General features: G+C 36.8%; 3 protein-coding genes across 6 annotated transcripts; all 3 read left to right on the top strand.

Annotated features, from left to right (window-relative positions):
* The first annotated feature begins 231 nt into the window (after window positions 1-231).
* LOC108566681 (peroxiredoxin 1) lies at window positions 232-1485 on the top strand. The gene is made up of 2 exons (XM_017926672.1): window positions 232-747; window positions 800-1485. Exons 1-2 carry the CDS (start codon window positions 614-616, stop codon window positions 1287-1289), a joined length of 624 nt encoding a protein of 207 aa, XP_017782161.1. The 5' UTR covers window positions 232-613; the 3' UTR covers window positions 1290-1485.
* A 1679-nt stretch (window positions 1486-3164) lies between these two features.
* LOC108566694 (transketolase-like protein 2) lies at window positions 3165-6168 on the top strand. 2 transcript variants are annotated; one of them, XM_017926706.1, is made up of 5 exons: window positions 3165-3385; window positions 4000-4335; window positions 4421-5189; window positions 5246-5512; window positions 5575-6168. In XM_017926706.1, the coding sequence occupies exons 1-5, from the start codon at window positions 3279-3281 to the stop codon at window positions 5977-5979; spliced, it is 1884 nt and encodes a 627-aa protein (XP_017782195.1). In that variant the 5' UTR covers window positions 3165-3278; the 3' UTR covers window positions 5980-6168. The 2 variants fall into 2 exon arrangements, with proteins under 2 accessions (XP_017782195.1, XP_017782193.1); XM_017926704.1 differs by lacking the exon at window positions 3165-3385 and adding an exon at window positions 3477-3675.
* A 218-nt stretch (window positions 6169-6386) lies between these two features.
* LOC108566684 (trehalase) lies at window positions 6387-14432 on the top strand. Of its 3 annotated transcripts, none has more exons than XM_017926680.1 (6): window positions 6387-6554; window positions 10425-10681; window positions 10833-11749; window positions 11812-12362; window positions 12423-12682; window positions 13442-14432. In XM_017926680.1, the coding sequence occupies exons 2-6, from the start codon at window positions 10599-10601 to the stop codon at window positions 13560-13562; spliced, it is 1932 nt and encodes a 643-aa protein (XP_017782169.1). In that variant the 5' UTR covers window positions 6387-6554; window positions 10425-10598; the 3' UTR covers window positions 13563-14432. The 3 variants fall into 3 exon arrangements, with proteins under 3 accessions (XP_017782169.1, XP_017782171.1, XP_017782170.1); XM_017926682.1 differs by lacking the exon at window positions 13442-14432 and adding an exon at window positions 12752-13435 and having other exon boundaries at window positions 12423-12687; XM_017926681.1 differs by lacking the exon at window positions 6387-6554 and having other exon boundaries at window positions 10144-10681.
* Window positions 14433-14501: the final 69 nt, after the last annotated feature.

Below are 14501 nucleotides of genomic sequence, written 5' to 3'. Positions count from 1 at the left end.
CATGCGGTTGTAATTTTAATTGACAATAATCATATCTCCCCAGCGTATTACAATTTAAATTTTCTCAAACTGTTTGCTTTCCTGAGCCAAATTTGAAACCGCAATTTTACGTAACATAAATAATGACTTAGAAGGTATATACGCAAAATAAACATGTTTTGCAAAAGATAATAATTATATTATATAATTGTTATTAATAGAAATTTGATATAATTTTCAACGTTGCCGGGTTTTTCCCTTACTAATAAAAACGGAAGAACTTTTTACTTCTACCAATTCCAAGGATTCTCGAAGGTGACCGATATTGGGGCGCATGCAACTAGCTTCCAGCACGCTACAAAGGACAGGCACTATGGATAATTACCAAAGAGCGAGTGAAATGGATAGAGGCATGTGCTATGAGGAATAGTGTAGTAGTCTTGATCCTCCAACACTTCCTTCATTCAACATTCAATAGTTCCGATTGGAAGTGCTCTATTAACTGAGTATAGGAGCAATCATTTCCAATATCTAGCTTATCGAGAATAGTTTGATCTTGTCAAATATTAAATGTGCAACTGAATAAATACGAGAGAATTTCGTTGGAAGCCGCAGATCTAGTCGAACTTTAGCCATGCCTGTTCCAAGTCTCCAGAAGCCTGCCCCTATCTTCAAAGGTACTGCTGTCGTGAAAGGTCTGTTCAAGGAAATCAGCCTTGAAGATTACCTGGGACAGTACGTGGTATTGTTCTTCTATCCCTTAGATTTGTGAGTAAATTCATTTCTGGTGCGTTTTTTTTTTAAATAACTTTATTTCCAGTACGTTTGTTTGCCCAACTGAGATCATAGCGTTTTCTGATCGTTCCGATGAATTCAGAGAAATCAATACCCAAGTTGTCGGTTGTTCCACCGATAGCCACTTCAGCCACTTCGCCTGGATTAATACACCTAGGAAAATGGGAGGTCTCGGCGAAATGGAAATCCCATTGCTATCTGATAAGGCTATGAAGATATCGACTGCTTACGGCGTCTTAGATGAAGAGACAGGTGTACCATTCCGTGGTCTGTTCATCATCGACGTCAAAGGCAATCTTCGACAGATTACCATTAATGATTTACCAGTGGGTCGTTCCGTAGATGAAGTCTTGCGTCTGGTACAAGCTTTCCAGTTTACCGATGAATTTGGTGAAGTCTGCCCAGCTGGTTGGAGACCTGGAAAGAAAACTATGAAGCCGGATGTTACAGCAAGCAAGACCTATTTCGAGACCACTGATAAAGAAAAAGAAAAGGAGAAAGAAAAAGCCAAATAAAAAGTGTTGGTTAAATAGAAGTATGCACCGTAAGAAGTATTAACAAAGAACATACAGTCTCAATATAGCGTTTTTGCACCTAAAGCAAATGAAATTATTATTTCCACAAAAACACCAGAGTTTTATATTAAATACATTATCAAACTTTCATAATCCAAGGACGGAAATAAGTTGTTTTTTATTTTATCTAGTTACAAACGTCGTAATAATGTTCGTTTAATATCGAAGAGATACTTATAAGAATTTGGGGAAGTGTCGTCTTTCTTAAGAAATTCTCACCAAGCAAACTATTAAAATATTTGCAAAAATAAATTAAATCTGTATGAATATAAGTTGTCTTTTTTGTATCCATATGAAAACACCTGCTTTCTTTATATCATCCTGATAATATAATCTAATTATTAGTAATCAATTAAAAATATATCTTAGCAAAGGAATTTGTAAAAAAGAAATTGGTTAATAGTTCTTCTTTAAATTTCAAGAAATTTATAATTGGTTTATAGATAGATTTAAAAATGATGAATAAAGTAATGCAACAAAGCAATCATTATGTTGTATTATCGTCTTATATGATCATTATCTTTGTAGATAACATTACGTGGCTCACGCTATTGTTATGTATTATCGAAAGAGAGTCTAATTGAATATTTACGTGATACTAGGAAAATGAATGATATTGATGAAAATTTCCAGAAAAATCAAAACTGGTCTATGTTCCATCTGCAACCAAACCAACACAACGTTACTTCTTTTACTTTAACAATTGGTGAGTTTTGAAAATAAATAAATAAGAGAAAAGTACAAACAAATAGGAATACTTCTATTTCCGAAATCGATACTTCAATATTCTTCGAAATCGTTACCAACGTATTCATATACTTCTAATTATAACAAATTAGTAAAAGTTTTATTAAAAATTATAACACATAACAAAATTAGATATTTATTATTGCAAGACACAAATGCATTGTGAAATCAATTTTTTGAAACAATATATTTGATGCGTAAAATTACAATACTTCTAAAAATTATGAAAATAATTGTTAACTTTTGTAATTGGAAAGTCTGAGTTTTGTATAATATATGTTTTAATAAAGAAAAAAAAACTATTTAGAATTGATTGTTATTTTATAAAAGTATGTCGCCAAGAGATTTTTTTCTTTGCTCCAGATAATGTAATATTTATAATGGCATTGATAATAGATGTGAACTGTATATGAAATCAGTTGATTGTAAAATAATCGAGATTGTGCTCGACTCGAAGATAAACCGTTTATGAATTATCACAATTATGCAATTCCTATACATAATTTCAAAATAAAAAATATGTAAGCTCGTGATAAAATTATACATTTAATATATTAAGAAATTACTTATAGGTTGGAAAAATTGCGGTCAATGGCCTTTGTATGTACGCATATATGCTATGCATTATGTTTATTATAACTTTATATTGTATTTCTTGTGGTTGAGAATTTCGCGTGAATGCAATTTTATGAAAGGAAAGGAAATAGAAAATTGTTGAGGTACGCGTAATCAGAGTCATCTGTTTTGCAAGTCGGATATATTACAGAGGCGCGGTATAACCAATAGTATTGAGTTTGCGCGTAATTCAAAATTTGAAATGTACCGGTGGTCATTTTGTTAGCGTGGGTAGAGGTGGACCAAGGCTAATCCAGATCGGGGTTAATGATCAGAAGGCAATCGTTCGATGGTGAAAGTCTGTGGCGAGGTAAATGACTGGAGCAGAATGAATGATGATGACGGTAACGATGGTCCGGCGATATGCGTTTGTAACGGCGAAAAGCTCCGGTTGTTATGCAACTAGTTTTTCGAAGAGCGGCGACACCGGCATTGGTTAAAAGGTGTTATCCAATACCGACGGACGCGATCGGGCCCCGACTCTCTGATTAAGTCGGACTCACCAGATAACACTCGTAACGAGTTTCTCACTCTTTCTCCAGCTAAGGTCGAAGCAAGTGTACAGAAATGTCGAGCTATCACAAACCGGAAGCTAAGGTGGTGCAGGAGCTGAAAGACATCGCGAACAAACTTCGCATCCACTCGGTTTCCAGCACTCAGGCTTCGAAATCTGGGTAAGTGGTGGTTTTGAAATCCGCCAATTTTATTTCTTCCCTTTTTAATACACGAAATCGCGCGCAGCGTTGGGAGGGGAGTCTCTTAATAAGAAGGGAAAAAAAGACGAAATGTTCAAGACAGCTTATCGAGTCGCGCTCTTAAGCAGAACAGTTCTATCTCAGATAAAGAACCGCACGAGTTGTATCAAAATGCCGGGTCAAACACACGCTGACATTGAAGCATTGACCGATATTGCTAACAGATTGAGAATCCATAGCGTAACCGCGACCAATGCTTCGAATTCGGGGTAAGTTTCCATAGAGAGCATGGCCGCGACCCAGAGACAACAAACAAGAATCCAAAGTGTTCAACACTTTCATTCCCATTTTTTTTTTCTTGCTGAAATTTTCATTTTATTTTTGAGTTATAACCGACTCAGCGTAAAAGTGCGACGATCTTTTATTTGCGCGATAAAATATTTATAGAAATATTATCACGGCGATGTAACGATTCGCAGCCGCATGCGTTATTACAGATGACCTTGGTTGTATTGAACTGCATGTACATTCATACGCACTGTTGTATACTCAAATAGAAATGCAGCAAATTCAAATAAAAACGTGCTTTGCAGACATCCGACATCATGCTCGTCCATCGCCGAGATCATCTCCGTGTTGTTCTTCAACACAATGCGCTACAAGATTTCAGCGCCAAGGGACGCGTCCAGTGATCGTTTCGTCCTTTCCAAAGGTCACGCTGCTCCTATCCTATATGCAGCCTGGGCCGAAGCTGGGCTCTTCCCAGTCGATGATCTGAAAAATCTTCGTAAGTTGGGATCAGACCTCGAGGGTCATCCAACTCCCCGCCTCAACTTCATCGATGTAGGCACTGGCTCTTTAGGCCAAGGATTGGCCATCGCCGCTGGTATGGCGTACGTTGGCAAAAACTATGACAAAGCCAACTACAGGTATGCTCAGATTCTGGGTCAACCTTTCACTCAGATAATCATACATTATACCTCGAGCTACCAATTAGCCTAATCCAATTTTCAGAGTTTATTGTTTGGTCGGAGATGGTGAGAGCGCGGAAGGCTCCATCTGGGAGTCTCTCCACTTCGCAAGTTATTACAACTTGGACAACCTTTGCGTCATCTTTGATGTAAACCGTCTGGGACAATCCGAACCTACCTCTTTGGCTCATGATGTCGAGACCTACAGGAAGCGTCTTGACGCTTTTGGTTTCAACACCATCGTCGTTGATGGCCACAACATTGATGAACTCGTCAAAGCCTTCCACACATCCACCACCACCAAGAACAAGCCAACAGCGATTGTAGCCAAGACTTTCAAAGGCAAGAACTTCCCGAAAATCGAAGACGTGGAAAACTGGCATGGAAAGCCATTGGGCGCTGAATCTGAGCGTGTATTGCAGCATCTCCGTGGACTGATTAAGAATGAAGGACCAATCCTACTGCACCCGCAGAAACCATTGAAGGACGACGCTCCAGTTGTTGATATTACTAACGTTAAATTGTCTACCCCTCCAGCTTACAAACTTGGAGAGACTATTGCCACCAGGCAAGCATACGGAAACGCTTTAGTTAAGATTGCTGAAACCAACCCTCGCGTTATTGCTCTTGATGGCGATATGAAGAATTCTACCTTCTCTGAGAAGCTCAAGAAGATGGATGCTAATCGTTTCATCGAATGCTTCATCGCTGAACAAAACTTAGTTGGTGTCGCCATTGGAGCGGCCTGCAGAGATCGCACGATCGCTTTCGTCTCGACCTTCGCTACATTCCTCACCAGAGCGTTTGACCAAGTAATTATAACTTAAAAAATATTAATAAACTAAATTTTAATTAATTATCATTAAAGATTCGCATGGGAGCTATTTCCCAAACCAATGTGAATTTTGTCGGTTCGCATTGCGGTGTCAGCATTGGTGAAGATGGTCCCAGTCAGATGGGATTGGAAGACTTAGCTATGTTCCGTTCCATCCCCGGATCTACGATCTTCTACCCAAGTGATGCTGTTGCTTGTGAGCGCGCTATCGAACTGGCTGCCAACACCAAGGGTGTGACTTTCACCAGAACAAACCGTCCAGCTACAGCAGTCATCTATGACAACAACCACGTGTTCCAAGTAATTACACGATAATAATAATTATTATTAGGAATCATATTTAAAATTCAATTTCTTTACAGATTGGAAAGGCTAATGTTGTTCAGAAGACCGACAATGATCAGGTCTTAGTCATTGGTGCCGGTGTGACCCTTAACGAGGCCATCACCGCCTCCCACGATTTGGCCAAGGCTGGAATCAACGTAAGGGTCTTAGATCCTTTCACCATCAAGCCAATCGATAGTTCTGCTATCATTGCGAACGCTAAGGAGTGCGGTGGTCGCATCATTACCGTTGAAGACCACTACCCAGAAGGTGGTTTGGGTGAAGCAGTCCTCTCTGCCATCTCCCAAGAACGCAACATTGTTCTTAAAAAGATGGCTGTTCCAAAGGTACCAAGGTCAGGACCTCCGACCGCACTATTGGACTACTACGGCATCTCAGCGAAACACATTGTAAATGCCGTACAAGAAATCTTGAAGCTCTAAGTCCTCTAAGTAAAACATTTCACCAACATTCATTTATATATATAATATTTTTATATACCAATGTCATATTTTATATTCAGTTTATAAAAGAATCTAATAAAACATTTTTACTAATTCAAGAAAAATTCACACCTATATGAATTGAATTGGAATGTACACCGAGCAAATAAAGTTATATAGCTTTAATACAAATAACAAAAAAAAAATACATATTGCCATCAACTAAATCAAACAAAGATAAGTTTAACTTAAATATTAGGCAATGCTTGTACTACTTTTCTTTAAATATTTGATATTAAATAAAGTTTTTTTTTGAACGATTTTTTTTATTATTATTACATAAAGCGATAAATATTACGTCACATGATTCTTGGTGATTTACGGTTCCTATAGTTGGTAGAGTATAAGAAGCGGGAAGTTTTAAACTACAGCAACGTGCGAAATGATCTGTTTTCATTTAACATCAACAATAATAGACAGTTCCAAATGCGTCTTATTGCTCAAAATCAGTGCATAAAAGTGTTGCAACTTATCAGAAGTGAATGCAGCTGTGCTCACCGTTCAATAACTTCAAAGTAAGTGATTTCTAATTGTTACAAGTCGTTGTACCGAAGATACGCAAAACATCTTAAAAAATTACTAGTATTCTTTTAGAAATATTGAACATATTCTATTTGAAAAAGGTCTCAACTTCTTAATGGTTTGTTATTATAAATTTCTTAATGATAGACAAAATATTCCAATTAGATAGGATTTGAAGGTCAAGCGGAGTTTGAAGGAATGACTTCTGCGAATATTAAAAACATCCAGACAGTTAAATATAACATATAAGCTATGTGGGACACGTGTCTCGTCAGTTCGATTCGAAAATGACTCGAGCTCAATTGGACCATTTAACCATTGGACCAAGCTCAATGTTTGTGTCAAGGTTATTAGTTCCAAATACCCTTGAACCCTCACATTCCTCAACTTCTTCCTTCAGAAGGAAACGTTAACCGCGCTCCAACTCTTTTTATTATTGTTGTCATCCCATTTCGCAAGCCAAAAAAGAAACAACAAGGAAGATAGAACTTTAATCTTGATGTAAATAAACAAAAAAATCTTGTTAGTAAACTTGCTCTTTTAATTTTAAGCGTCTCATTGGTTGCATACGTTGTTACATATTACCTTTAGTTACCGCAATAATTTATTGATATATATTTTTTAAAATTTCTATAATAATAATCAATAAATTTCGAAATGACGAATAGCGTTCCAAGCGAATTGACTTTGCAAAATGCTTTGACCCACTTTCAAAGAATACTATTTCTTTACTAATAATCGTATTTTTTTATGTATGTGCAACCCATTTTGGGTAAATTTCATCACTATACTTATACTTGTTTGTATACAATATCCTAGTATTATTTGTACGATCAATGTCATTTCGGTATAGCTATTATTATTTCCACTATTCTTATCAAAAAAAAAACAAAATGTTGTTGCAATTATCACCTATTATCTATTTATATTATTTTTGAATTGCGCCAATCGAGTGAAGTGCGAACATATCATATCAGACAAAAGTAATTGCTGAGGTTCACTTAAGCAAATCAATTTAATGAACGAAAGCCAACGTTCAATAGATTCGCACTGTTCGAGGCGAGCGCGATAAGTAATTGCCATTGGATGTTGGAAACTTTTGTCGATTGAAAACTTTCCTATCTGAATACGAATTAATTGAAAAATTCTAATTCGTTCTTCAATTAAGGATTTAGGAATATTTCTCGATTGTCTACCATATTATTACGATCTTTTTTTATTAACCGCTGTGAACTTTCATTGTTTCGAAACTCTTAATTATTTCTTTAATATCCAGTCTATTACAAAACTTTACAACAAAAAAAATAAATGCAACATCTTTAATATATTGGAGATGGTTTTAAATACTAAATTAAAAATTCTTTTAATATTTAGCATATTTTTTATTTACATTTTTTTTTTACAGAACAGATGATTATATAAACTTTACATTAAAAATAATCTATTTTTAGATATACTAGTAATTCTTGAAAAAAACAAAAACATCATTTTCTAAACTAGTTTTGGATTGGAAAAAAAACTGTAAAGTGGAATCTCGCTTAACGAGTTTAATCCGTTCTAAAATTTCAAGATTTTTACTCGTATAGTGAAACATATTCAAAAATATACATAAAAATGATATAATCCTGGATTTCTCTTCTCATCATCACTCGTTATGCGAAACGTCGTTCGTTAAGCGAGTCATTTTTCTTACAATTCATTTTGCTCGTTAAGCGAAATGGTCGTTATGCGAGGTATTCGTTAAGCGAGGTTACTCTGTATAGTAAAGTAACGAATATCTTGATAGAAGATATCTGTTTATGTCATAGATTTTCCAATAATAAAAAAAAGTAAAATATATCTGATCCGAATCACGTTCTAAACACACGTAAATACGTTTCCGTTCTTGGAAACATCCGATTATTAGAATGAATGACTTTACAAAAGCGCTTCGCATTTGCTGTAGCGTGATGTTGAAACAGATTCGTCCTATGCAATTAAGATAATAGAACTAAATCCCCCTGGAGTCGATACCAATTAAGTAATAAACCTGTTTTCGCTCGTTCATCATTGAAGCTTCGTTCCTGTTAGCTTAGCTCGTTCAAACATTGACTGGAAAAAAATACTTTTTACGTGTGCAATTCAATGGACATGTAGTGTAGGAAAATAATGTTACCAAGCAAAAAAGCTGATATTTCTGTACTTGTTATCTTTTCTAATTAACATTTTACGTTTAAATCCCAGTATTATAAGAATTTCACTATTGTTATTTTCGTATGAAACAAATTCCTTTTTTACAGTTATTTTTAGGTATTTAAAATAATTCAAATGTTAGTTTATACAATGTTTCGAAATCAATTCGATGAGAAATTATTAGATTACTGTGTATTTTTCCAGAATGTTTATTCGATTCGATGAAAAGTAGTGATCGAATTTGAAAATAATAATTTAAATTCATCGTTTCGATACGTATCGGGAAATGGCGTTGCGATTAGATAAACGGTAATTGTGATGATTGATTTGTTAAAAATAACGTGCATTGTAATGTTTGCTTCTCTCTCAAAGTGTAAAAGTCCGAGATGAAAATATGCAGTAAAAAAAATAATGGATATCAATACTTTGCTGTTATCAAATTTGTTATGATAAATAAATAATTTATATAATAATTGAAATCTCTGTTCGTTTTCTATAATGCGATTTACACAACAATAGACTGTTTTATCTAATCGAGAGAATAGCGAGTATAGGAAAAAAAAAATAATTATGTTTATTCGTTGAAAATTGCTGATTTTATATTATGGCCTAAATTCCGTGGAGGTGTGTCGCCAAAATGAAATAAAACAAAGAAGAAAATGCATGCTCAACGATTTCCTAATGCACGTAGGTATTGCCCAATTTTTCGGTATTAAATATGAGTTAGGTCATTCCGGGTGCGCTTTCCACTTTGGTTGGTGATAGGAGTCACATTTGGGTATGTACCATTTATTTTGAGTGTTTCGCAAAATTTAATTTTCCCGGTAAATTGAAGTGGCGTTCCGGTAATTAGAGGCAACGGTATTTTGTCGACGTGCCTACCGTCAAGTAAGCACTTTATGTAAGTCTAAAGAAGAAAAAAACTGATGCAACTGAGCTAAAATTGCGAAAATGGTCATTTACGAGGATCTTTATTTAATTATCCTTTGGTTATGTTTCGATTAAAGGGCCGGAATGTTCGAGTTGGCATAAAACTGCCACAGGCGCGCTCCCAATTCTATAATTGCTTCTTCGTTTCTTTGCTGCGTTTCACAAAGCCGCAATTATAAGAATTGAGTGATCCAGTGTTTTTTTTTTGTTTCGGTTTACTGAGAATTTGTTTGAGAAGGAATCCGGTCGTGCGGTTTAGAAAACGTCTTTACGAGTTGTGCACGTAGACGCTACGCCCTCCGGGACACGCATTGTTTTTCGCTGTTATCCGAGAAGGCTTTGTTATTAATTTTTCTAAACTATTCCTTGCGAGAACCTTTATCAAAGCTAGGACAATTAGATTCATTGTGTGCTAATTGCAGATAATAAAAATATAATAGTCCACGTGTGGCGTAGTGATGCAATTTGCGTCTAATTGCACGTTTTGGTTTGCTGGGAGGCCTGGCTCTGTGGTAGAAATGGCGTTTTTTCATGGTGGAGGAAGGTGTGTCGGAGGCTCGGCTCTACGTCACCTGTACGTCATCGGGCAGGTTGCACAACTTACAATCACCTGCTGCTGAATGTCCATAGTCCAGTCGGTGCGGTACCCGCGCGAGATAAGCCAATCTTTTATAACTCGCGTATTTTGCTGTGCGCTCACTCGCATGGATGGTTCCAAAGCTACAACAACTCTGACCGATCTAACATTCTCACATCTCTAGGTACCAATCAGAAGATGCCATCGATCGTTCGGATCAACAGACTCATCGGTTGAATAGGCAAGCGACAATCCCTACGGACTACTCGAGAAAGTAAGAGTGATTACTACCTCTAAACTATTTAGTGAACATTTCGTGTATAAACTCAACAAAGTGTGCAAGTACAAGAGGTGCAAGATGCTTAGGCTCACGTTGATAGTTTTGATCACAAGCCTGACAAAGTTTGAGGTGCTTGCGGATTCACGGCCTCCTTGCTTCAGGTAAGATATTACCATTTTATATTGACCCGCAAACTTAGATTCATTTCACAAATCAAGTTGATTTCTATCAACTTCACACTCACACCGGGAATGATAAAGCTGTACGTCGTCGTCGTCTCCGATACCTAAAACATATCACAAAATGTTACAGCAACATCTACTGCCATGGCAAGCTTCTGCATACCGTACAAATGAACAAGATCTACGAAGACTCCAAAACGTTCGTCGACATGAAAATGCGCGAAAATGCAACAACAACGCTTCGACGCTTCGAGGATTTCATGAGCGCCCACAATAACCAACCAGAAAGGGAAGATGTCATCAAGTTTGTGGATATGGCATTCGAACCCGCTGGCAGTGAGTTTGAGGATTGGGTTCCGAATGATTGGAATCCGTCACCTTCTTACATAAAGAACATCAAAGATGAAGAATATAAGATTTTCGCAAACGATTTAAATGAGATCTGGAAGGATCTTGGGCGCAAAATGAAAGACGAGATTAAGGACGAAGAGCATTTATATAGCATTATATGGGTCCCAAATCCGGTCATCGTTCCGGGCGGTAGGTTCCGCGAATTCTACTACTGGGACTCTTATTGGATCGTTCAAGGACTTCTGCATTCGGAAATGTACGAAACCGTAAGAGGTATGTTAAGCAACTTCGCATTCATCGTAGACAAATATGATCACATTCCGAATGGCGGGCGGATCTACTACCTGGAGCGCTCGCAACCACCACTTTTTATTCCCATGGCTAAACTCTATCAAGACAAGACAAACGATATTGAATTCATCAAAAGTCACATCGATTCCTTCGATAGAGAATTTGAGTATTGGATGAAGAACCATTTAAGAGTGGTCGAAAAAGACGGTAAGAATTACTCGCTGCTTACGTATGGGGACAAATCACAAGGACCGCGACCGGAATCCTATTCCGAAGACGTCGACAGTGCCCGATACTTCAAAGATGATGCACAAAAAGAGGAATATTACTCGGAGCTTAAGGCGGCCGCTGAATCCGGTTGGGACTTCTCAAGTCGTTGGTTCATTGTGAACGGCACCAATAAAGGTAAAAACTATAATTATACGTCTCCGGGGTCCGGTTCTTACACGCACGAATTGCTTTTACAGGTAATTTAACGAACATCAAAACGCGATCAATATTGCCTGTTGACTTGAACGCAATGTTCTATTGGAACGCCGTCATTCTATCAGAATGGCATTCATCATTCGGAAACACTCAGAAGTCTTATTACTACAAAGATATCGCGGATAGGTGGCTTCAAGCTGTTGAAGCGATACTCTGGCACGAGGTCGACGGTATCTGGTTAGACTATGACTTGGAGAATAATATTCCCAGGGAACATTTCTACCCCTCAAACTTATCACCTCTCTGGACTGGCTGCTATAATAAATCAAATACCGATAGGATTGTACGATTGGTGCTGAAATATTTGGACAACAAGAATGTTGTAGCATCTGGAGGAGTGCCTACCTCTAGAGAGCATACCGGAGAACAATGGGATTATCCGAATGCCTGGCCTCCTCTACAACATATGATTATTGTAGGACTCAGCAATACCGGAAATAAGGCTGCAAGTCGTTTGGCCTACGAATTGGCAGATCGATGGGTCCGCTCCAACTACAAGGCCTACGCAGAGACCGAAGCTATGTTCGAAAAAGTAAATATATAAAGACGCGTATGGTTTGAATACTATTTTTTTAATTTGTTATTATTCAAGTACGACGCAACTGTATTAGGAGGCCATGGAGGTGGCGGCGAATACGAAGTCCAATTAGGCTTCGGATGGTCGAATGGCGTAATAATGGACCTGCTCTACAGATATGGAAACGAGTTAAGCTACAGCGAGCTATATACTTTGGAAGATATTAGCGAGGTGGCTGAGCCCATGGAGGGAGCAGCAACAGGAGCAAAGACGATAGGTCAGATCATGACAGGCTTTGTTGCGCTGGCAGTAACAATAGCCGCTGGTTACATAGGGTGAGGTACGTAACGGAGCCGAAGATATGGCACCAGGGGCACATTAATAATCATCTGGTTTTGTTGCAGATTCTTTAATGTCTAGATCACAGGATTACCTTGGATGTATTTATTAACTTCCCATCACAAACACTAAACACACACACACACATTCCTACCCCTTATTTAACTTATTTATTATTTAAATTTACTAATCACTAATTGTTTGCGCGTATTTTAACTCAGGGTAAAAAAAGAACAAAAAAAAAACACCACTATTTTTGATATCCATATTTTTTTTATGAATCTAATTTAAGTTCTTTGTATATAGTTATGTTTTATTTTTTATAAATATTTATGAGAAGAAGCTTTAATGTTCAATCACACTAATTGCTACAACCAACACAAATATCCTTAATATATTTATATATATGTTTGCCTCCGGTACCTGTAAAGCATGCTGTATGCATGTCCAATTTGTGTATTAATAGAGTATTAATAATAATAATAATAGTAATAAAAAGATAGTCACGATGAAAGTTGGTGTAAATAATGAAAAAAAAATAATAATAAATGTGACCCTTATCCAACGATCCTAGCTAAAAGCCGCATGTGAATATACATTGGAAATAGGTGCACCTCGAGAGCAGAGGAGTACAAATAAAATGCATGACATTAATAGCCTAAATCCCAGAAGGAAATCGCAAATTTAACTGTTAAGCTTCGTCCCACTGATGTGGGTCTTCCCATTTGATTAATGTCTCATTGTTTGTCCTGCAGAGTTTCGATCTACAGACGGCGTAGCCATCAATCGCCGACGAAAGATCCGAAATCGCGGCCACCACGTTCCAAATACACCGAGCTGAAGAATATACCCAGACGGACCAGAAATCACAGATAAGTGGCTTTCGGACGAGCAACCGTGATAATTCATCCATGACTTAGTTTTAATTTATCAATGACTACTTCCTTTATCGGTTATGCATACTTTTTTCTCTTAAACAAAACAAAGACAAAAATATAGCTTCCTAGCGATCGATCCTCCGACATATGACAAGATATCTAAGTCAGTTAATATATTATTATTTTGTTTCATCTGCTGGCATCGTTGATTGGAAAATTCGTTGAATTCGGTAAATTTCCATCACTGTATTTTTCAACAGACAACCTGCTAACTTTATTTATATAACGCTATTGCAAGAAGATGGAGAAGAAGCTACCGCTGCGAATATTGTTTGGCTGCTCTCTAAGCAGTGAGGATTAAGTCAAGTAGCCAATTTGTTAATGATATGTTAAGAAATAGGATTTTTTTGTAGACCCTTAAATATATTTATTTTTAAGCGTAGTTGTACACTAGTCACGTTGCAGCAAGTGCCATCATATTTATTGAAACCAACAGATGAAAAGACGAAAACACGACTGAATTAAATGATTATATCCGTATCCATAAAGGAATAGGTTTTATCATCGACTTTTAGTTTATTATATATTTCTTATGATGATTATAATTCTAATTATACTGACTGACAATAAATGCTGTAAGAATGTGTACGTGTAGAAAGTTTCGTTTCTTTTTGTATCCACTATCTTTGCACCTAGATCCAGTTTATTTACAAGTACAAGTAAATGTCAACTATATGTGCATACGCTACTTTCATTAAAGGTTACTATCACGTATCGACTTCTAACAAATATGCGAATGTTAATCTGATCCTTTCCCAGATACCTCTATTCGTCTCCACAAATTTGTAACAAAACCTCAACCGCATTTAGTATAAAAGGTATAACAGCAATATTAGTTTGAGCAATGAAAATCCTTGTTCTAAGTGACTATTTCGTT

Source organism: Nicrophorus vespilloides, unplaced genomic scaffold (assembly GCF_001412225.1).
Source record: "Nicrophorus vespilloides isolate i.1.1-1 unplaced genomic scaffold, Nicve_v1.0, whole genome shotgun sequence".
In the NCBI taxonomy this organism is placed as follows: Eukaryota; Metazoa; Arthropoda; class Insecta; order Coleoptera; family Silphidae; genus Nicrophorus; species Nicrophorus vespilloides.
The sequence above is the reverse complement of the archived record's forward strand: the minus strand, read 5'-3'. Positions and strand labels throughout refer to the sequence as shown.

Bases quoted from the DNA above. Each gene is read 5' to 3' on its own strand.
- LOC108566681 (XM_017926672.1), top strand. From the start codon at position 614: ATGCCTGTTCCAAGTCTCCAGAAGCCTGCCCCTATCTTCAAAGGTACT. The intron at 748-799 runs GTGAGTAAATTC...CTTTATTTCCAG, and splicing joins TTCTTCTATCCCTTAGATTT to TACGTTTGTTTGCCCAACTG.
- LOC108566694 (XM_017926704.1), top strand. From the start codon at position 3,497: ATGTTCAAGACAGCTTATCGAGTCGCGCTCTTAAGCAGAACAGTTCTA. The intron at 5,190-5,245 runs GTAATTATAACT...TTATCATTAAAG, and splicing joins TCACCAGAGCGTTTGACCAA to ATTCGCATGGGAGCTATTTC. The intron at 5,513-5,574 runs GTAATTACACGA...ATTTCTTTACAG, and splicing joins ACAACAACCACGTGTTCCAA to ATTGGAAAGGCTAATGTTGT.
- LOC108566684 (XM_017926680.1), top strand. From the start codon at position 10,599: ATGCTTAGGCTCACGTTGATAGTTTTGATCACAAGCCTGACAAAGTTT. The intron at 12,363-12,422 runs GTAAATATATAA...TTATTATTCAAG, and splicing joins CCGAAGCTATGTTCGAAAAA to TACGACGCAACTGTATTAGG. The intron at 12,683-13,441 runs GTGAGGTACGTA...TTTGTCCTGCAG, and splicing joins ATAGCCGCTGGTTACATAGG to AGTTTCGATCTACAGACGGC.